The sequence below is a fragment of the Alexandromys fortis genome, unplaced genomic scaffold, assembly GCF_014885135.2.
Source record: "Alexandromys fortis isolate MF-2015 unplaced genomic scaffold, M_Fortis_MF-2015_v1.1 scaffold_86, whole genome shotgun sequence".
Classification (NCBI taxonomy): domain Eukaryota; kingdom Metazoa; phylum Chordata; class Mammalia; order Rodentia; family Cricetidae; genus Alexandromys; species Alexandromys fortis.
The window spans coordinates 690949-714303 of NW_026067965.1; the positions used below are offsets into that span (position 1 = coordinate 690949).

General features: G+C 50.1%; 2 protein-coding genes across 2 annotated transcripts; one reads left to right on the forward strand and one right to left on the reverse strand.

Annotated features, from left to right (window-relative positions):
• Window positions 1-5715: 5715 nt before the first annotated feature.
• On the reverse strand, window positions 5716-13669 carry Mesd (mesoderm development LRP chaperone). The gene is made up of 3 exons (XM_050154004.1): window positions 13368-13669; window positions 8523-8755; window positions 5716-6966 (listed from the first exon to the last, which is right to left on the reverse strand). Exons 1-3 carry the CDS (start codon window positions 13554-13556, stop codon window positions 6708-6710), a joined length of 681 nt encoding a protein of 226 aa, XP_050009961.1. The 5' UTR covers window positions 13557-13669; the 3' UTR covers window positions 5716-6707.
• An 8333-nt stretch (window positions 13670-22002) lies between these two features.
• Window positions 22003-23330, forward strand: Tlnrd1 (talin rod domain containing 1). Its single transcript, XM_050154003.1, has one exon. The coding sequence runs from the start codon at window positions 22235-22237 to the stop codon at window positions 23321-23323; it is 1089 nt and encodes a 362-aa protein (XP_050009960.1). The 5' UTR covers window positions 22003-22234; the 3' UTR covers window positions 23324-23330.
• The last annotated feature ends 25 nt before the right edge of the window (window positions 23331-23355 follow it).

The window sequence follows — 23355 nt, forward strand, 5'->3', positions numbered from 1 at the left end:
AAAACTTTACATTAATGGACTTGAGTCTTTTTTAAAAATAAGTTTTCACACTGCTATTGCCTCGGTCTCTCAAGTGCATGGGCTTCAGGGGCGTGCCGCCACCTGATTGACAGGAGTCTTGGGAAGGAGGCGGGGCTCTCATTGCCAGTTACACCACTCCCCTTTCTGCCTCAGCCCACTCCCCCTTGTAACTGTAATATCACAGCTGCAGGGCTGCTGTGAGCGTGGGCATTAGCGCTAAAGCCTAGAACAGCAGTTCTCAACCGGATGTGGGGAGTGAGGGTCAAACGACCCTTTGGGTCGCCTAAGACCATTGGAAAATACATGATTCAAAACAGTAGCAAAGTTACATTTATGAAGTAGCAACGAAAATAGTTTTATGGTTGGGGATTGCCACACATGCGGAACTGTTTTAAAGGGTTGCAGTATTAGGAAAGTTGAGAACTACAGGTCTAGAACATGCACGCTGCTGCACGCAACTCTGCAATGGAACCGAGCGGAATTTCCAGTTCTTCCGGGCCTTTGCCTTTCAGACTCTGTGAAAGAAAAACCACAGTCTGATAGGATGAAGGCGATAAAAATGGGTTTTAATCAGGAACTATTGCAACAGAAGACAGAGAGCTGAGGCAGGGTAGGGTTGGTGGATGAAGATGGCAGAGGCTAACCCGGGGTGAGGGGATCCTGGCTTGCTGGGTTCTTGCTAAAGCATCGTGTCAGAGGTGGCAGGGGATGAAAACTTCCTCAGATATCTGCCTTTCCTGTATCTCTTCACTGTGGCTGGACGCCTGCCGTACACAGAGGTTGAACAGTCTGCTGTACAGCTTGGTCCCACGTACTAGGGCAGAGTATCATGGCTGCGGAAGCATGTGGAGGAGGTTGTTCATAGAAACGGAACCAGAGAGGAAGGGGTTGGGGACCAGATAGAGCCTTCAAAGTCACGCCTCCAAGTGGGCTCCTTCCTCCCACTGGGCCCTATCTTCTAAACTTTCCAGAACATCCTAAAATAGTGCCACCATCTGGGAACCATGTGTTGACCACATAACCCTGCGGAAGACATTTCACGTTCAAGCCACAGCCCATACGCAGTGCGGTCGGTTGTGGGGGTAGGGGATTCTAGAACTGACTTGACAGGCTTCTTGCTAAACGGGGCAACACAACTTTGCCATAGATGAATGCTAAAGACTGATGCCTAGTGAGCTGAAGGAGCCTGGCTGAAGGTTGGCCAAGGAGGAGACTCTCTGTCAGATTCCATCCTAAAGGAGTCAGGACTTCCAAACCTTCCAGGCTCCCCACTGGTTGTCTCTGCCGTTGAGTTCTGCCCATCACACCATCACAAGAACTCAGCCATTCAGTCTCTGGCCGAGGGGATCTGACTTGCCAACCTCAGATAGGTTGCCCCGAGGTCAGGTGCTCATCTCTGGTCCCCATGGCCACCCAGGAAGTGGAACAGTAAGGTAGGTTGAGCAAGCTGGAGCCTTGGGCTGCAGCTGATACTCTTAGTAAGAGACAGACAGGAGGCTGTTGTGGGCTACCCACCAGAGAAGACTACTCGGACCTGCGTGTAAACCAAGAGAATTTCCTAGCTGGCCAGCATCTACACCAGTTTTCCAGATCCCAGGGTAGCCCTGGACCTTTCTTGGGGTGAGATTTTAAGCACAAAAACCATATCCTGGGGATGACATACTTCAGTTAGCAAGAACGGTTAGCCAGAAGCAGAACTACGGAAACCAAAAAGCAAGGTTAGTCCATTTAGAGGCTTTCCGGGAGCTATGGACTGTGATAGAGGAGGTCTCTGTTTTCATTTTGGCAGGTGGTGCTGTCTACATCCTGAGTTTTATGGCCTGAATGGTACTTCCATCACGGAATCAGTTCTGTTAAGGTCTGGGGCCTTGTTCCAGAGACAGGATCGACCTGGCTTCAAAGTGCCTCTGCCGTCCTCCCTGGAGCCACAGCTGGCCCTGCTTTCTCCATGACGTCATCGGTAAAATCCTAAGTGAAATTTTGGTCTACTATGAGGACAGAGGCGCTACAGCCGCTAGACTGCTGAGCACAGAGCCCAGACGGGGAGACGGAAACAAGAACAAAGGAAATCCTATTTCTCCTGTGATGACATCAGTCCGGAGATGATGGTCAGAGACAGAGAAAGACGTGTCAGGAGAGGAAGTTCTTGTTTTGTTTGAGACGGAGTCTTAAGAAGGCCTGAACAGCCTCAAACCCCCCGCTGTTGCTGAGGGTCTTTGAATTGCTGTTTTTCTGCCTTCATCTCCCACGCATTGGATTATAAGTGTTCACATCACACCCATAGTCTTTGCTCGTGTGTTCTGGTGTGGTGTGGTGTGTGTGCACGTGCACAGAGTGCCATAATGTGTACGTGGGGGGGAAGAACACTTTTCTGGAGCTGGTCCTGTCTTTCTACTGTGGGACCCAGGGATCAAACTCAGTTTTTTGTTTTGTTTTTTTTTTTCTTTTTGCAGGTTTTCACCAAGTACTTTTGCCTGTTGGGATATCTAATCAGCCCAAGATCTTTCTTTTATAAAGCTTTTAACCATTCCCGTGGTTTTATTCATTTATTTATTCTAGAGGTGAGTCTATGCTTGTTAGCCCAGGCTGGCCTTGAGCTTGCAGTGTCCATCATCCCCCCCCCACTTCCCCCCACTTCCCCCCTCCACTTCTCCCCCAACCCCCAGTCCCATCCCGTCCCCCCACCCTACCCCCCATCTCAGCCCCTGAAAGGCTGGAAGTGTAAGCTGGTGCTATCACAACCTGCTAATAAGAATCAAGGCTTTACAGTACTCAACTTCATTTGGAAAAGCAAAAAAATCAGGATAGTCAAAACAATCCTGGGCAATAAAAGAATTTCTGGAGGCATCACAATCCCTGACTTTAAACTCTACTACAGAGCTACAGTACTGAAAACAGCCTGGTATTGGAGGACCAATGGAACCGAATAGAAGACCAGGATATCAATCCACACATCTTCCAACACCTGATCTTTGATAAAGCAAAAAATATCAAATGGAAAAAAAAAGAAAGCATATTTAACAAGTGATGCTGGCATAACTGGACATCAACATGTAGAAAAATGAAAATAGACCCATATCTATCACCATGGACAAAACTCAAGTCCAAATGGATCAAAGACCTCAACATAAAGCCAGCCACACCGAACCTTATAGAAGAGAAAGTGAGAAGTACACTTGAATGCATTGGCACAGGGAACCACTTCCTAAATAGAACCCCAGCAGCACAGACACTGAGAGAAACAATTAATAAATGGGACCTCCTGAAACTGAAAAGCTTCTGTAAAGCAAAGGACATGGTCAACAAGACAAAACGACAGCCTACAGAATGGAAAAAGATCTTCACTAACCCCATATCAGACAGAGGTCTGATCCTCAAAATATACAAAGAACTCAAGAAATTGGACACCAAAAGAACACATAATCAAAAAAAAAAATGGAGTACAGACCTAAAGAGAGAACTCTCAACAGAGGAATCTAAAATGGCTGAAAGACACTTAAGGAAATGTTCATCATCCTTAGTCAGAGAAATGCAAATCAAAACAACTCTAAGATCCCATCTTACACCTGTAAGAATGACCAAGATCAAAAACACTGATGACAACTTATGCTGGAGAGGTTGTGGGGGAAAGGGAACACTTCTGCATTGCTGGTGGGAATGCAAGCTGGTACAACAACCCTCTTTGGATGTCAGTGTGGCAATTTCTCAGATAATTAGGAAACCACCTTCTCAAGACCCAATAATACCACTCTTGGGTATATATTCAAAGGATGCTCAATCGTGCCACAAGGACATGTGCTCAACTATGTTCATAGCAGCTTTGTTTGTCATAACCAGACTCTGAAAACAACCTAAATGCCCTTTGATCAAAGAATGGATTAAAAAAAAGTGGTAATTTACACAACGGAGTACTACACAGCAGAAAAAAATAACGACAGCTTGAATTTTGCAGGAAAATGGATGGAGCTAGAAAACATTATTTTGAGTGAGGTAACCCAGACACAGAAAGACAATTATCACATGTACTCACTCACTGGTGGTTTTTAAACATAAAACAAAGAAAGCCAGCCTACAAACCATAATCCCAGAGAACTTAAACAATAGGACACTAAGAGAGACTTACATAGATCTAATCTACATGGGAAGTAGAAAGTATAAAAAGACAAGATCTTCTGAGTAAATTGGGAGCATGGGGACTTTGGGGAAGGATTGAAGGGGGGGGAGAGGCAGGGAGGGGAGCAGAGAAAAATGTAGAGCTCAATAAATATCATGGAAGAAAATATACTTCATACACATTTTTAAACCAAAGGAAAGGGAGCTGAATCTGTAATTGAAAATTCAGAAAAATCGTCATAAAGACATTTCCCAGCAAAATGACAGAATTTTGATTAGGAGAAATGGTTGAGTGGGTAAAGGCACTTGCAGCCAAGCCTGGTGACCTGAGTTCAATCCCCACACCCACACAACAGAGGCCGTGAACCAACTCTAAGAGGTGGCCTGTCCTCTGGCCTCACAGAGAATCCAGGACATGGGCATTGCCCACACATATGCTGCACAAATGTAGAAAAAAACTTTTTTTTTTTTGGTTTTTTTCGAGACAGGGTTTCTCTGTGGCTTTGGAGCCTGTCCTGGAACTAGCTCTTGTAGACCAGGCTGGTCTCGAACTCACAGAGATCCGCCTGTCTCTGCTTCCCGAGTGCTGGGATTAAAGGCGTGCACAAGACGCCACTAGAAAAACTACTCTCTTCCATGAGTAACAATATGGTGATGTCAGACCTCTCCAGAGGGGCAGAATGTGATATGCTGAGGAAAACCCCAGGACAGTCATACAAACATAAAGGCTGACAGAATGCTCACGGAGGAGAGGGGGGAACATTTAATTTTTTTGTTTGTTTGTTTGTTTTTTTGAGACAGGGTTTCTGTGTAGCTGGGCTGGGCTGCCTGACTCTCCTGCTGAGAAATGCTGATAACTGACTCAGCGCCAGGACCAATTTCCAGCATAAGAGCTTCCTGGACTAAGAGCCAGCAGTCTCGGGGACCCCAGAGCGAAGCGAATGTCCTGTCCAGATGCACCTGCAGTCACTGTTAACTGCAGCAGTGTCCTGAGTGTGAGAACAGAGGGCAACCATGGCAGAGGAGGCTTACGTAGGAGGCTGAGAAAGATACCCAGAGATGCCAAGAGAAGACTGTACACCAAGAATTTTGAATACCCTGAGTTGTGGGACAGATCCTTTTTGTTTTGTTTAGTGTTTATTTTTTTTTTCGAGGGGTGCGGGTAGGGTTTCAGGTGTAGCTGAGGCTGGCCTCAGACTATGTACCCTAGCCTGGCTGGCCTTGGACCCCTGATCCTCCCATCTCTACTTCCCCAACACTGGGATTGCAGGCACGCATCACTATACCTGCTTTTCCTACCTTGGAAAAGTACAGAATCTGCAGTTTATATATGAATGGCTTCTGTACACTTTATTTCTACTCTATGTGACTCAAAGGAACACCAGTAGCCCGCCCTCAGAAGGATAGCAACAGATCATCTCCCCAGGCTCACAATGTACCAGGACTAAGAAAAGCCTCTTTCTGAAGAGACTCAGCAGGTTGCATCCAGGACACCCTGAGCTGGGGAGGGAGAGGGTGCGGCTCACAAGGAGAAACATGAATAGGGGCCAAAATGAGGACAGAATATATACATCACCGGAAGCCGGTAAACATACTTTATTTCTGAAAAACAAATGATCAACAGTAGCCCCACTGGGACAAACTTCTGGCAGCAGGGCAGGGCAATTCTTTGCACTGCAACACTAACGGTGACACTTCCTATGTACCACTCTGAACTGCTTACAATCACAACTGAGGTTTTAAAGAATGTAGGTTCTTAGGAAAAGGCTTCTTCATAGAAATGTTCTTTTAGATAGGCTTCACCCTACGAACAGCAAACCCAGATGTGAGCAGCAGCACACCACGAGAGAACCATCCGAAAGCACAAGTTTAGGCACTTTAGCAAAGAAAACCACCTAGAAATACTGTAGATGAGGTCCACTTGATGGAGATTCTGCCGGTCCCTCCTCGCCAACGTCACAGCTGTCGGCCATGACCGCATGAGCCCTCAACTGAAGCACCCCTCTCCCCTCACACGAGGCAGCACAAACCGCGTTCCCTCTCCGACCACAGGAAGGCGGACAGACAATGGGTCCCCTGGACTGATGAGGAGGACTGAAGCCATCTGAAATGATTCCTCGGGATTCGAGTGGCATGTCTCGTGAACCCACACGTCCCGTATGAGATGGCTGGCCCCCTGGGTGTGCAGAGCCAGCTGCACGGCTCACACAGCACACTTATCTTCACGGACTGACAGTCAATGCCTGCCTCAGTCAAGCCACGGGTTTCCAGGCTTGCCTGACGAGAGCTTGTAAGGGATGTGCAAGAACACACAGCCGAGCAGTGAAGAGGCGGGAGTGGTACTCTGGAGACGTCAAGGACTCACCAGGCATAAGAGGTACAGAACGTCTATCAAGTTTCCATGTAGGCGATGCCACAGTTAGCATGACTTGCCAGTGTCCACTACCAGTCACAAAGCCTGGCTCCATATGTGAAGCCTTCATACAGTAACTGCGATACTGACCAGGTCACACACAGACCCTCTCTAGAAGACACGAGAATGTCGTCTGCAATGCTGGGAAGCTTGCCACCCGCTAGAGATCTTCCTTCCTGCTCCCAGCTCGATTATCTTCCTTGGAAGCCCGTGGCTTGGCATCTCCCTCCTTCTTCTTTTTACCCTTCTCTGGCTTTGTTTTATTTTTCTCCTTGCTTCCTCCTCCTTTGCCAGGGTACACCTGTCCCTCTAGAGTGACATCAGCACACCTGTCTTGGCCAACCAAAAAGTCCTTGATTTCCCAGGCATAGCTCCCATCCCGGAGCATGAAGATAGCACGGTCTGATCCCACGATGAACCTAGATGGAGAAGCCACCGGTAAGCAATGCTAGTTAATTCCGCACAAATACACAACACTGCACTGTTGGGCCACGTGGCTGCTGACTTTAATGTTTGCTGAACTCTAAACATCCTGTTTGGATCTAGACAGAAGCAGAAGCTCATATTCCTGGGGCACAAATGGTGCCCTTGTCAAGAGACTATAAAAGAAAAACTCCTTGGGGGCGGTGGAGGGGGCACAGGTAGGCTGACAGAGGTGGGAGGAGTCCCGTTTCTATCTTTAACATTCTGAAATGTCACTTCCATCTCTGTGTTACTTTTTTGGGGGGTGGTGGGGGGATTGGTTTTGTTTCCCCTTTTCCTGATAAAAATTTCAAGTAGCCAAAGATGACACCATATGAGAGCGACTTTGAACTTCAGATCCTCGGACTTCACCTCCCAAGGCTGAGATTACAGCCACATGCTATTGTGCCCAGCCATTTATGTTCTGAAGTCTCGAGTTATTTTTGTTTAACAAAATGTCTTCACTGAGAAGGATAAAGTCACTGGCTTAGAGCAGGTACTATATGGTTCCTCCTCAAGGCCCACAAGGGTACCTGACAAGCAGGCAGAAATCCTAACCAAGATCAGAAGCAAGCATCTCAGCTTATCCCCACTCAGCAGAGCCCAGGAAGCAAAAAGGAACAGCATGGGTCGTGGTGATACACAAAAGCGTGGCCAGAGGACACGATTCTTCTTCTTTTTCTGAGCACACCACACCTGCCCCATTCAGTAGCAAGGCTTCGTGAGCAGCCACCACCAAGACATGTCTCCGAGGAAGCTGCAGAAGTGCACTCCCAGGAACTCCTGCTCCACAGCTCACCACTTCCTTATTTTCTTATGACATCTGAAGACCTCGAGTTTCAGAACTACCAAGAAAAAGCAGGCTCGAAAAAAGGGGGACACTCATAGCTGGATGGGTAGGGGAGAGGGTGGTGAACACGGTCAAAAATCAATGAGTAAAATTGATATAAAGTAGAACCTTTCCGACTGTATTTTAAGATCATATGGTCTCTGACAATAGATCCTCTCACATTAATTACTAGTCACCTGAGACAGCTGCATGTATCAACAGCTACACCGTGGACTGGAGAGCCACAACTCACTCAGCCTTCTAAGAGGCTAAGCAATACAACTCTTTATTGAGACGAGGCAAAAGTTAAAGAGACAAAGATAAACAAAACTTTCAAAACCAAACAATTATTAAAACTTACTGATTGACTCCTCCAGAAAGTTTAAAGAAAAATATTTAAATAAATTTAAATAAACTTAAAAGAGTTCATAGACAGGAAAGGTCCAAGGTCCTTGGGAAGTCTGCCAAGAAAAAGACACCCTGCTTCAGACCCAGAAAAATCGGCAGCACACATGCAGGTCAGGTGACCCGAAGCTGCATCCCAGAGCTGAGGAGGCAGAGGGAGGGAGTCTGAGGCAGCTGGACTAAATGGCTAGAGCTACATAGTAAAACCCTATTTTAAACATCAAATGCACCCCCCCCCAAAAAAAAACACAGAGAAGCGACCTAGCCTGGGGTCTTTACCTCTGAACATCATAGTTGGCATTGAACAGACTCCCCTGCCACAGGCTGGTGATTTCCTCCGTCTCCTTCTCAGTGGGGTTCCCGGACACAGTGACAAACATCATCAGTGTCTTCCCTTTCTTTGTCATTTTCAAGATGCTCTCTGGCTTGCCTGGGTCTAGCTTTGAGAAGTCGACAGGTGCAGAGGGTCGCTTGTGCTCTGGAAGGTCTCCTTCTTCTATGTCGTCATCTTTCTGCCAGGAGAGGGCATTAGACCTGTCATCAGACTCTCCAATTGCACAGATACTCCCCAGCACGTCAGAAGCATTAGACCCTGTCATCAGACTCTCCAATTGCACAGATACTCCCCAGCATGTCAGAAGCAGGGCACACACCACCAAATTACTACAAACAAGACTTCCCTAACACCAACTCAGGGTTCCTGTGTCATACATTTTCTATGATGTGTTCACTCTCAAAGAATCTACCCAACATGGTAGATTACAAAACCAGCCACATCCAGGTATCTAACAAAGAAAATCAAATACTCTTACAACAAATCTCAAATACAGGCATAGTAGCTAAGGTACATAACCCCAATTACTCATAAGATCAAGGAGAAAGATGGAGAATCCAAGGCCAGCTTAAGCAACTCAGGAAGATCTTGACTCAAACAGCTGGGGGTGTGGCTTAGTGGTAGAGTGCTTGCCTTAGCATGAGAGAAGGCCTGGGGGGCCAATGTCCAAAACCACTAAGACAACTTTGTTTTTAAAAAATAACACCTGACAGGCACAAAAGGCAGACCATAAAATCCCATTTGTTTAAAGCATCAGGAACAAGTAAAATGAACGAGGGGTGACAGAAATCAATTTGTAGCAAATCAGAACACTGATTGCCTCGGGACAAAGACAGACTGAACGAATGAACATGAAGGAACATCTGGTGTGCCGGTCTGTAACCTCCTTGACTCATAAGGTGTGGTTACACTATCCAAAACTCACTGTGGGCTCAATGACAGAGTGCTTTTCTAGCATGCCCAGGGTCCTGGGAACCATCCCCAGCAGAGCAAAACAAACTCTTCGTGTTGCGTACTTAAAACCCGCAATCCACTGCGCACAAGTGTTCAATCCCAAGGGGGTAGGCCTGCCCTACTCAGTGCTGTGACCTAGCACTTCTGAAAGCATCTTCTGCGGATTCTAGGGACGGGAAACAGTGTAGACCTGCTGAGGGCGACTACAGCGGATTCCTCACGTGAGGGAAGATGCAAACATGGAAGGAGACAGAGTGTGCTTTGTGGGATCAGACTGGAGTTGTAGGCACAGACTGATTGGACAAGTAGATGACAGAGTAGATGGATAAAAATATTAAAGCGTAGGTTCCTTGAAGAAAACCCTAATCATTGCCTACGAAACCTTAAATATCTCTGCGTCAGAAAGAAGTGCTCAATGAATCACACACCACGTCAGAACGACACAGACGCCAAACTGAAGCAGCAGCTCAAGGGCCAAATTTGGAATAACGTGAACATGAAAAATAATGATTTATAACACCAAATAAAGTCCATACTGACATCAGAAATGAAAAGAGAAAAGTATGTATTAATAGTGGAATATCAATAAATAGCTAGTAAACAGAATAATAAAATAACTAATAAATAGAAAGAATGCACACAACAGAAAAAAGAAAAATCCCCAAAAGGGTGGTTGAGTTGGCTCAGTGGATAAAGGTCGCTTGCCTAGGCACACTTGATGACCCAGTTCAATCCCCAGGACCCACATGGGGGAGGAAAAAAATTGACCACCCAACCAGCTCTTTCTCTGACCCATGGCTCACACCAAATTAATATAGACTGAAAAGCTAGGCATGGTCTCTCAGGCCTATAATCCTAGCACTGGAGTTAGAGGGAGGAAAATGGCTGGAGTCTGCTGGCCACTAGCCTAGCTTCAGATTTGGTGACAGACCCCGCCATGGGAAGAAGATGGAGAGTGAGGGAGCAGGACCAGTGCCAGAACCACAGGTTTGCACCACACACTTGGCTGCATGCAGTCTAGCATTTTCAACTCGTTTCTCCAAGCCCCACAGAAGTCTGTAGACAACCAAGCTGAACTCTGTTCTTTCAGGGGCCTTGACAACAGCGACCATCTGCGGAGTTACTATAATAGTCTGTTTGGACACACCGCATCTCCAATCTGTGCAGTGGACTGCTTAAGTTCTCCACTGAAGGAATCAGACGACCTCAAAGAACGAGCAAGTTTACACATATACCAGAAGGCCTATGCCTAAGCTAAATATATATTTCTGGCTGTCGATCCCTCTGGCCTCCACAAAAAGCACAATCACACCTGCATTTCCTGTGCCAGCTGAGACTCACCAGTTTGAACACAAGAGTCCCCACCTTTTCACAGACCTGAGGTAAGGCCCTCAGGAAACAGTCGTGCTATTAGGAAGCTGTTAGAGCACTCCCAAATTTAAAGACTCCACTGCAGAAGAACCTTCTCCTCTCAGAGGAGAAGCAGGGCTGCTGGGGAAGGGAGCTCACATCTGTAGTGTCTACAGTCCACCTGCACAGTGCACACCAATGTGTGCAGCAGTGTAGCTAAGTGAGTCAAAGAACAGGCTCTGAAGTCGAGGGACAGAATTCCAAATGCTAACCTGCTGTGACCCTGGGCAAATTGCTTTGAGTGGCTTCAGGAAACAACAGTCTTCTCAGGGTCAGCCCTCAGGAAACAGTCTCCTTATCACCCAAGAGAAAGGATTAAAGTAGTCTGCTGTGTAGCAGACTTCAAAGCTTTGTTTACCCACCACCCCTCCACAGCTCCAGGGCACATGGGGGTGGGGGGGGGGGAGAAAGACAACTTGACAGAGGCAGGTGGAGCTCTGAGTTCGAGGTCAGCCTGGTCTACAGAATTCCAGGACAGGCTCCAAAGCTAAACAGAGAAACTGTCTCAAAAACAAAACAAAACAAAAAAGCATAGCTATAAAGATGGTCCAAAGGGAACTATTTAATAGCTATCAGAGGAAACAAACCCAACTTTTAAAATCTGTACTGATTACAGCTACTAAAATTATGTTTTCATAAAGAAAGACTAGAAACAGGGTTGAGATGATTAAGTATAGTATCTAGTGCTATGATGTCCGGGTAAGACTGCTTTCATCCCCTAAGACCCAACCACTCACTACTTCTAAATACAGCATAGGCCCTAAGGTATTCAAGACCACTCACTAGCGCTCTGCTTCAGACACAGCCGAAATTCAGTAGTTCTGATACTCGATACCGATTATGAATTGCACTCTTCCAAGTTCTCCCAGTTTTCCCAGATAATACTTGCAGCCGCTTGGAGATGAACGCCAACACTTCCATCATGCATCTAAGGAAACTACAGCACAGAGATCTGTACCAGACCAAACTCACAAGTTCAAGTGTACTGAATGTCAACCCGTTGGTCTCTGCTATTCTGCCCAACGCCCAGGTCTCTCTCAGACTCTTCTCAGGTCCTCTCCTTATCCTGTCTAAAGCAACCCCCTTCCCTGTGGCCTTCTGATGTGCTTGCTGCATCTTCTCTTTAGAGGAGCCAACCATTTGTTTCAGTGTACTGTACTGACCATGGCAAAGCTTTTCACAAGATAAGGTTCTCACCTTGGCAAATGAAAAGGCGTTGTTTACTAGAGTCCAAAAAAGACAGTTTGAAATAGAGAAGAGAATGAGAGGATTCCTCATTAGTGATACTCGCCCATATCATATTTTTCTTTTCTCTTTGGGGGAAAGGGTCTCCCTTGTGAAGCCCAAACTAGTTGGAAATTTACTATGTGGCTCAGGTTTAACTAAGGCTAGCTTACTTCTCCAATCTCTCAAGTACTGGGATGAAAAACATGCACTACTGCCGCCCCACTACTTCAAGCTTTCTGTTGGGTACAGATAACATGGGGGAAAAAAAAGGGTCCCCTTTCTTCTGGACAAATTCAGCAGGTGGCTGCTTTCAACTTAGGCCCAAATACTAATACGATATATTACTCTAATAATACAGAGTTAGCTACAAGTCAAAACATCAGCTTTGGAAACACACCTTGGGAGTTCTCTGCAAAAAGAGACTAAGTGCCCCAAGTTACCCAGTGGGTACAGTCCATCAGCTGTGCAAATCAAATATGATGGTACAATTGCTTTCGGAAAGGGGGAAGGCTGCAATGTGCTTTTGGGCACCTTATACACTCTCACTGGGACTACACACCCCAGTGCGTTAGAGTAACAGATCAGAAAACGGCCTCTCACAAAACAAATCCACTGTTCCCTTGAATGAAAAACCTGAGTTCCACATGAGATGCCTTAGCTCCCTCCACCAGTAAAATAAATCCACCCACAAAATTACAAAAACCCCAGCAGGAACACACACCAAAGGAATCGGAAATACCCTCTATATTTGGGAGGATCTCTATGAAAGCTAAAAAACGTTCTCAAGAGAGAACCTTCACAACCCACTCACTCATCATCAACAGGAGTGAGGGAACGAACGCTCTTCAGAAGTGCTCTCTCCCTGTCTGCAGGCTCAATGCCCGCCAGAATCAATGTAGAGACCACCGGGGCCCAGCAGAGAAAGCGTGGCTTGACTGGTGAGAAGCTAAATCCTAACTGGGGTAGCCGAGCAGTCATGGCTCACGGACACTGGGGAGAGAGGCCTGAGCCATGGTGGAATGAAGGCACGGGAAGGGGGGGTTGTCCGCAGTAACTTGAGTCAGTCAATAAGGGCCCTGGGTACAGGACAGGGCTAGAGATCGGGGGACAGAAGTCAGAGGGTCACAAGACCAAGAGGGTAAAGGTTAGAGAGAAGGGATCTAGATGGAGACTTGCCCGTGAGTAAGGGCAGCACGGACCTCCCACTGCTCCAGAAGTCGAGCCATGTCGGCATCATTGTAATCGCGGATGTCCTTCTTCTTCTTCCGCGGAGGTGGGGTGGCTTCGCCCGGCGTGTCGGCCGCGCAGGCCCCAGGAGGAGGAAAAAGCAGCAGATCCGAGGCACACAAAAATAGGAGGACCGCGCGCATCCAGGTGGACGCCGCCATGTTAGCCGCCCAGCGGAACCACGGCACGCACACCGGGCCTGCGCAGACGGCGCGAAGTCCAGGAGCCCGGCCCCGCCCCCGTAGTGTGCAGTACACTAGGATGCCCAGTACTCGCCCCCTTCGCACACTCAGGGGCCAGTGGCTCCACCTCCCACCCATCAGCAGCCTACCGCGCCCCGCCTCGTCCCGTTTCCTCCAGGCGACCTCCTCCGGAAGCCCCAACCCCCCCCCCCCCAGCCTCGGCCCCGCCCCGCAGATCCGCTCATCATCTGGCTCCGCCTCCTCCCAGACTCCGCCCCATGGCTCTAGGCCCTCACCCGGCTGGGCACCAACAGTTCCTCCCCTTGTTTCACCCTAAAGGCTCCGCCCCATCTCCAGGCTCCGCCTACGGCTCCTCCCCTTAGCCTGGCCAAACTGTCTAACCTAGCTGGATCCCGCTGGACTGTGCTTTTACGACGGGGTGGGGGAGTTGTTAGTAAGAAGTCAGCCTTTCTGTCTCTCATTCACTAACCAGATCTGAAAGTTCCCCTCAGGGCCTGCAGAAGCTGCCAAACAGCGTCCTTGAGGCCTCACTTTTGAATTGAAAGAGAGGGGGAAGATATGCAAACTGCCTTGACCCTAGTGAGGCCCTTTTCAGGGTGTGGACTTTCAGCCTCGCTCCCTAACAATTTCCCACGAGAACTTCCAGCTAAAAAGCTAAGGACAGCCAGGGCAACTTTTCTCGAAGGCAGTAAATAGAGGATCTATTGTCATTCTGCTCCACAGACAGTTCAGCCCACCAGTCTTTCAATATCACTGTCAACAACCTTTGCAAAAAGTTTTAAATGATTTAATACATAACCATTTCTTATTGTTTAAAGTAGTTCCAGTCTCAGCCAGGCAATGAGGATCCAGCACAGGCAGAGGCAGGCAGATCTCTGAGATCTAAGCTAGCCTGGTCTACTGAGCTAGTTCCAGAACTGCTAAAAGAAACCCTGTGTCGTTAAAATAGCCAGATGGTGGTGGTGGTGGCGGCGGCGGCGGCGGCGGCGGCGGCGGCGGCGGCGCGCACGCCTTTAATCCCAGCACTCAAGGCAGAGGCGGGTGGGTCTCTGAGTTCAAGGCCAGCCTCCTTTACAAGAGGTAGTTCCAGGACGAGCTCAAAGCTACAGAGAAACAAAGATGTTTAAACAAAAGTCTTATCCACTGGAACTTCTCTCACAGACGTAGGTGGAAACTGAGCGTGTTAGGGTGTTCTGGGCCATCCTGACTTCTTTCTCACACTGCCTCTTCAGACTGGTCTGGAGTTTCCATCCTCAAGGGCATCAAAAGTTCCAGGATGGCTCCTGGTGTTCCAGTCATTGGACGATCCGATGACATTCAAAGAAAAGGAAATGGGAAGGAAGCCAAGGTGAAGGGGGAAGGCCTTCCAGTGGGATCGAGGTATTTGAAACGCCCTATTAGGGAACTGTGCACAGCACTGCACTTCTGGTCTCTTGGGCTGGAGTCGGCCTCTCTGAGAGGGGCTGAGGAACTGTCATTTAGCTGAACTGGCTACTGGTCCAAATACAATCAGGCTTCTTGTGAAGGGAACAGCGTGAAGCAGAAGCTAAGAAAGCAGCTTCCTAGCAACCAAGCGCCTTATTGACGACCTCCACTCTAAGGTCAAATGCGGTGTGCACTTAGCCTACTATAGCAGAGGCTGACATTTCCATATTCACGCACGGGTATACATAAACACATGGAAGTTTTCTGTTGACATTGTGCAGAAACAACTCATAAGCAAAAAAAAGAAAGAAAAGAAAAAAATGAATTTTTTTTTCTTTCCTGAAATCATAGGGGAAATGTCATGAGCCTTCTCCCAGGGGCACACGGCTCCACCCAGTGGCTTGGAGCTCTGTCCTGGCACAGTCTTGCTAAAAAAACATGCACAGCTGTGACGGATCATGTGCTCTGCAGGGCGGGGTCACCCTGGTCATTCATTCTGCCAACTGCCAAGGTAAGGTGAAAAAATGCTGGTTGCTGGTTTTCTTAGCCCACAATATCTGGTTACAGAGAAGAATTTTTTTTTTTTTAAGTGTCGTACTTCAATCATGGAAACAAGTCAGAAAGTTCCAGGGCTACTGACTGTCATCTGAGGAGGAAACCCATCTGGCTCCCACTCCACTGATGTGAAAGCATCTGGAGCAACTAGATTTTAACACTTTGATGTTTTAAAAGTATATTTCGGTGTTTTGGAACTTGGACCAGGTTCAACTCTGAAGGACCTTATTTACCAGTGACTTGTTGTTAGGCTGGTGAGACACACAGGAAAGTGAACCTGCAGCCCTCGGCACTGTATCCGAGTGTTGTATGATATTTCATTTGTATTCTGACAAATAATGCTTGCCTGGAGATCATAGGACAGAGCTAGCCACTAGTTAACCAAAGAGACCAGGCCGAGGTGGCACACACCTTTAATTCCAGCACTGGGAGGAGGAGGAAGCCAGAAGATCAGGAGTTCAAGGCCACCGGTCTAAAGGAACCACACAGAGCCAGGCAGTGGTGGCTCACACATCTGATCCCCACACTCCCCACACGTGGGAGACTCATGTCTTCAATCCCAGCACTAGAGAGGTGGAGACGGGAATATAAGGAGGGCCCCCATTCAGCCTAAGGAAGGATTCACAGGGACAGCAGGCCCCACTCAGTCTGAGATTTCATAGAGGTCTAGTAGCTGCTGCTCTGCTTCTCTGGTCTTTCACAGCTTTCATTCACCCTAAGACCCGACTCTGGATTTTTATTGTTAAGACTAATTAGGATTCAGGCATCATCGGAGGCCTGGTACTAGCAGAGGAGATAAGTCATCTACCGTGGATTCTACATAGATTCCAGAAGGGGCTAAAGGGATCATGCCAATGATAAGTGTCTGTGTATTTATTTCGTGTGTGTGTGTGTGTGTGTGCACGCATGCGCACACACGCGTATGTAGTAATGATGTGAATGAAGGCCAGAGGTTAACATCCAGTGTCCCCCCCTTCATCACTCTTCACCTTATACACTGAAACAGGGTCTGTTCTTTAAACCCGGACTTTGCCATTTCCGCTAGCCTGGCTAGCCGGTTTACTACAAAGATTCCCATTTTCTGTTTCCTTGAGGGCTGACCAGTATTTGTTCAACAAAGTGCTTTACCCGCTAAACCATCTCCCCAGCCTCTGTATTGGTCTTGATTTTAGACTCAGTCAACTCTGGTCAGATAGCTAGTATAGCCATGGGGACAAAAATCTGCACCCAGGAATATGGGACATGTTCTTCTCTGAGGTCTTTCTTTTACCATGGCCCCATATGGGTTAGTCAGTGAGACTCCGAGTATAGTAACACTAACACTAACTGCAATATAGAAATAGATTGCAAAATCTGGAGCCAGGAGCACTCAGATAGCACTGGAATCCGAACCAGGTCTGAGGCCGAGCAACATAGAACTGGAGAAGAGGGGCCAGAAGTGAGACTGTGTTCATGGTCTAAATGAGGGGCCAAGTTCTGTACTGTGTACTCGCCCTACCTCCAAGTGCATCTTGGGTTTAAAGAGAGCATGAGCCTGGACTCGTGCTGACCTATGCTCTCCATGGGAAGCGGGGTAGCATGACACCTTCCAGCACTACCTGAAACCCTGCCTGAATAACATCCACATTTGAGAAACGGAATGACACGGTCATCAAAGAGGCTCAGGACCTGGTGGGAATGTCACTGGTGCCAAACGTGACCCCTTCAGCAATCGAATTGAGAGAAGGTCTGACAAAAATGAACGCCATCGGCACTGGCCGATGGACTATGTAAGGCATCAGATGTGGAGGAGGATAGATACCAGCTCTGTTCTTCACAGGCTGACAGGGTTGTGGAGGGAGGGAGACCTGTAGCCCCAAACAGTATGGAAATAGCCTCATCCAGGCTGGGCAGACAGCACAGTGAACACAAGACATGCCCAAGCATATCTAAAGGTCCAGAGAAGGTGTGTGAGGCAGCAATAGCCATTTAATCTATAGATACTAACTACCAGGTATGCGGGCCAGGAATGGTTAATGTTAGCTGCCTGTGGTCCCTAAATTCTGGGATTCATCTTTTCTCTTACTGGCCAGCAAAGGGATAGGCTATGAAATTATTGGCCTGTGCAAGCAACCTAGCCCATGGAAACCCTTGGAGGAAATCCTTACTCTCTTAGATACTGGAAGCTGAATGCTCAGGCGTTCCTGCCAGTGCATGGCTGGGCTTGTGCACAGCCTCCTCGCTCACTGCAGAAGCAAGAGGGAAGACGAGGGACTGAAGGCCGAAGTTCTGCCCAGGTGTGCAGTATACTGGACAGGATCATGATGTGCCAGAGGTCTAGAGGACACGCCAGGTAGGGAGGGTGCTGTATTCCATGGTGATTCTGCACCCCTGGCCTGCAAGGGGCTCTTATGCATGACCTGTGATGACAAAAGGGATGGGACCCCGTTTCCTCAGCTGTAAACTGTTCTCCAAGAGAGGCAGCATTTGTTGTTTTTAGGCTAGGTCTCTCGCCTAGGCCACGCTTACTTTAAACTCCCTATTATAGCGGCAGATGATGCTGAACTCCTGACCCTCTTACCTCTACACCTCCCAAGAGCTCGTGTGCACCCCCCACCCCCGCGTCCAGCCAAGAGTGAAACTCAGAGGAAGAGAATGAACTGGGATGTCTGCAAACACGTAAGAGGAATAGATCAACTGAGACCACTGTCTGTGAGCACAAACATAAAACCAAGGAACACAGCTCCAAGGGAAAACTATGGCCAACACTGCTCCTTACCACTGGGTGGCACTGTGTACCACAGACAGCTTGGTTGCTAGCCCACAAGTTTAGGGATGCAACATGAGGCTTGGGTATGAAAGCCCAAAGTACATATCAAGTGAATATTATTTCCCCTAAAAAGGAAATTCTGACACATTATAGCACTGATTAACCTTAATGAAATTATGCTTAATGAAATAAGATACAAAAGAACAGAGGACTTCAAATAATCAAACTAATAGAAGAAGTTGGGATGGCCAGGGACTAGGAGAGAGACTAGAACGATGCTATTTCTTGGGTGGGTGGGGTCACAGAAGATGAGACATTTCTGAAGACAGATGTTGCTGGACACAATCCCTCCACAGTTACTGCAAGGTGAGAAAGAGCAGGAGATTTTAGATTTGGCTTCCACTGCTTTGGTCTGCAAGTCACCTCTACTTCCCCCAGCATTGGTCAGAATGTACCAAAACGAGTCTGCCCACTTTGAGTGAAAAACTTGGTATGTGGTACTTGATCTGGGGTTCATTTTGTTATGTGCCTCCACTGTACAAACAGTAACTGGGGGCACTTGCTCATGAACTTGCCCCTTCTGGATTCTAATCTCCATAGGCAGAGGTTGCCTACTATAATCTATTTCGTAAGCTCAGCGTCTTGAATGGGCACATGGTAGAGGCCTAGTACTTGAGCTATGAGAAAACAATAGTAGAAGAAAAAAAAAGCAAAAAAGGCAGGTGAAGGTGGAACCTGGGGAGATCAGTTTAGGCATGGCACTATCTGAAAAATGAAGGCGGGAAGACCAAAAATTTAGCCTACCAAATGCATAGCTGCACCCAATTTCATGATACAAACCAACTGGGCGCAGTCCATGTGCAATATACTGGGGACAAGAGGCTTCTAGTAACAATAGAAGAGAAATTGGACGCCAGGGGCAACAACTGTTTGGGAACATATTCTGATCCCATAGCTTCCTGGAATTAGCGTGAGCACAAGGAGAAAGGATCAGCTTCTCTTTGGCTTTTTAAATTTATTCATTTTTATTTACGTATTCAGTGTGCGCATGTCAATTTGTGTGAATGCCAACCATGTAGTGGCCAGAGGAGATGATTCTCTTTCTAACATGCAGGTCCAAGGGACTAATATCAAGTTGTCAGGCTTACGGGAAGGTACCCTTCACCGGCTAAGCCATTTTGCTGGCCTCTAAGACTTGAGAGCTAAGGAAACCATTTCTTAGGACCATTCATGGGTTACCATGGAAAGAGTCTGCTCTGTTTTTCCCTTGTAGAAAAAATATGAAGGAGTAACCCTACGGAACCACTACTCATAGAGAGAGCCACTAGCTTCAGTCTGTAGAGAAAGCTGGTTCACCTAGCATCGAGACGATCTTCCGTAAGGGCATTTTTTGTTTATGAGTAGGATGACTAGCCATCCGGGTTTGTAACTGTCGTTCCGCATTAACTTATTAATAACTTGTCTAAGTGCACTCTGTAAACTACTGGGGTTTGGACAATAAATCTGAAGGTCACCCAACTTATAAATAACATTTATAACTGGCTGTGGAGGTCCTAGGAAGAGACAGAGGAACAAACATTTCCATTGGCTGAGCACACCCAGCTGTGCTGTGCCGGGCACCAGCAGAAGGCTTCAGGACTGCTCAGAGCAGAGTGCTTTTCTGGGAGCAGGCCCAGGTGTTCCAGGCGTTTCCTGCACACAGGGCCTGGACGAAAAAAGGGGGTGGCCGGTGGGGGTAGAGGACCACCTCTTCTAGCCATCTGTTGTGGCCAAGGAGCTTAGGAAGCCACTTAGTGCACCCGGCCACAGGGCTGGACGGAAAAGGCCAGTTATCCCAACTACTTGAGAAGCCGAAGGAGGAGGGTCAGAAGTTCAAGGCCAGCCTGGACAACTTAATCAGACCCTGTTTCCAGAATATATAAAAGTTAAATTAATGAATAAAAGTACAGTAGTTCAAGGTCCTAGGTTTAATCCCTGTGTCTGAGGAGGAGAGCCATCTGGGTCACCAGTTTCCCAGTCGATAACCCAGAGATAGCAGTGTTTACTTCCAGATTCGGGCTCATTACTTAACAATGGCTGCTATTATTCCATTATATAGGTGGAGCCAGGAAAAGGCAAACTGCTGATCAAGGCGCGTACTAATTTCTAGCCAGCTAGAACAGAGTCACCACACACAACCTGACTTGAAGAAAGAACTTGCCCAAGGCCACACAATTCCTGATCGGTTTTGGGGGAGGGGGGGAGACCAACCCCAGGAAGGGTCTGTCTCTGGTCCCCTTCGCTGTGGGGACTCGAGCGTGAACAGCACTCCTGTTGTTTCCACGGAAACCCACCCATAGGAAAGGGTCGAATACAACAAAGGGCGGGGAAGGGCTTGCATAAGTCACCGAATCTCAGAGATCCGAACTGGAATCCGGGGGAAAAAAATAGAGGGTAATAAATAAGTGGCCTCCTCCTCAAGAAAGCAAAAACAGATCACCTTTTACACTCGCTCCCTCAGCGGGGAGAAAGCACCAAACCCCGGGGCTGGCTGAGAGCTTACGTAAGGCCACTCGCGGCTGCGCCCCGGTGTCCCCAGGGTGTGCGCGGCGCCGGGGAACGGAGCGAGGGCGGGCCTTCCACATCACACGCGCTTCCCAGCCTCTCTGGACGTGGGGACCACCGGCCCCCAGGGCCGCGGTGTCGGGGCTGGGCGCGGCGTCCTCCCACGGCCCCCAGCTTCCCGGGGGAGGAGCAGCGCATCGCGCAAGCATCCGGGATCGGCGGAGGGGGCGGGAGGAAGGGCAAGAGGAGGAAGCGGGATTTAAACGAAAGGCGGTGACGCCACACAAAAGATTCCTATAGGCTCCGGGGAGGTTACGGCCGAGGTGGCGGCGGCGAGCCGGGGGCGAGGCGGACGCGAGGAGGCGAAAGCCGCAGACGCGCGCGGGCAGGCGGGTGTCCCCTGGCCTGCGGTCTCCGCCCTTCCTTTCAGTTGCTCGGAGGTCGCTCGGAAGTTGCTGGTTGACAAACATGGCAGGAGTCGGAGCCCGGGTCGGCCGCCACGGAGCCGCGCGCACCTTCTGAGCCGACTACACCGGGGCGTCGGATGCGCGGGGGAACGGGGATGGAGTCGCCACGACAGCCGCTCGCCGGGCGCGGGCCATTCAGGCGGGGACGGCGTGTCGCCGCGGCGCCGGGCCGCGCACTCTGAACCGCCAGGCGGGAAGGCGAGGCCGCCCAGCGCCCTGCGTTGCAGCCTCCCGCCCGACTGACTACGAGCGGCCGCCCCAGAGCCAGCCACGCCCTCGGCCCTGCGGCCGCCCAGCGCCCCAAGAGCCGGAGCGGGAGATGCGGCCGCGCGCCCCCGATCGTCTGCTCCGGCCGCCGTCTCCGGCCGGTGTCGCCTGGCGGGGTCACCGCGCCTGAAGCCCACGTGCGCCGCCGAGCTCGATCGCCGCCGCTTGGCGGCTGACAGCAGAGCCTGCCCGGGGCCGCCGCCCGCGCTCCTCCAGGAGCCGAGGATTTTGATTTCAAAGGAAGGAAGGAAGGAAGGACAACTCCCAGCCTTCCCTGTCCCGCCCTCTCCGCTCCGGCGGTCCGGCCGGCCATGCCCAGGAAGGCGGCGACAGCCCGGCAGCGGGGACTTTTCTGGTAGGCTCGTGGCGAGGGGCGCGGACTGAGAGTCTAACCGTGCCCCGGCTCACGGTTCCAGCGAGCGTGCACAGCGCCCCAAAAGAGCTTGCCGCCGGCTTGGGCCCGCCCCGCGACGCCCGGCCCCCGGCCGCCGCCGCCACCACCCCGATCTCTGTGCCCGCCGCGGTGGGTGGCATGATGGTGCGCGGAAGGCAGCGCGGCCCTGGCCAGCTGAGTCGCGGCGGCGGTGGTAGCGGACTCCCCAGCGGCATGCCAGTGCCCCCTGGGCGCGATGGCTAGTGGCAGTGCCGGGAAACCCACTGGCGAGGCGGCTTCTCCGGCTCCTGGGAGCGCCGTCGGCGGGGCCAGCTCACAGCCGCGGAAGAGGCTGGTGTCAATCTGTGATCACTGCAAGGGCAAGATGCAGCTGGTGGCCGACCTGCTGCTGCTGTCGAGCGAGGCGCGGCCGGTGCTCTCCGAAAGCCCCGCCTCCCCTGGCGCTGGCGCCGAGTCCTTCGAACAGTGCCGGGACACCATCATCGCGCGCACCAAGGGGCTGTCCATCCTCACCCACGACGTGCAGAGCCAGCTCAACATGGGCCGCTTTGGAGAGGCAGGGGACAGTCTCGTGGAACTGGGCGACCTAGTGGTGTCGCTGACTGAGTGTTCTGCGCATGCGGCCTACCTGGCGGCCGTGGCCACGCCGGGTGCTCAACCTGCCCAGCCTGGCCTTGTGGACCGCTACCGTGTGACACGCTGTCGCCACGAGGTGGAGCAGGGCTGCGCTGTGCTTCGAGCCACCCCTCTGGCCGACATGACCCCGCAGCTGCTCCTGGAGGTGTCGCAGGGCTTGTCTCGCAACCTCAAGTTCCTGACGGACGCGTGCGCCCTGGCCAGTGACAAGTCACGGGACCGCTTCTCGCGCGAGCAGTTCAAGCTGGGCGTCAAGTGCATGAGCACCAGTGCATCGGCGCTGCTGGCATGCGTGCGCGAGGTGAAGGCGGCACCCAGCGAGCTGGCCCGCAGCCGCTGCGCGCTCTTCAGCGGGCCCTTGGTGCAGGCCGTGAGCGCCCTCGTGGGCTTTGCCACCGAGCCTCAATTCCTGGGTCGTGCAGCCGCCGTGAGCGCCGAAGGCAAGGCGGTGCAGACCGCCATCCTGGGAGGTGCCATGAGCGTGGTGTCGGCCTGCGTGCTCTTGACCCAGTGCCTCAGGGATCTGGCGCAGCACCCCGATGGGGGCGCCAAGATGTCGGACCACAGGGAGAGGCTGAGGAACTCGGCCTGCGCCGTGTCTGAAGGCTGCACCCTGCTATCTCAGGCTTTAAGGGAAAGGTCTTCACCCAGGACTTTACCGCCAGTGAATTCCAATTCTGTGAATTAGCACCCCCCGCCCCATCCCCACATCTCCTCCCC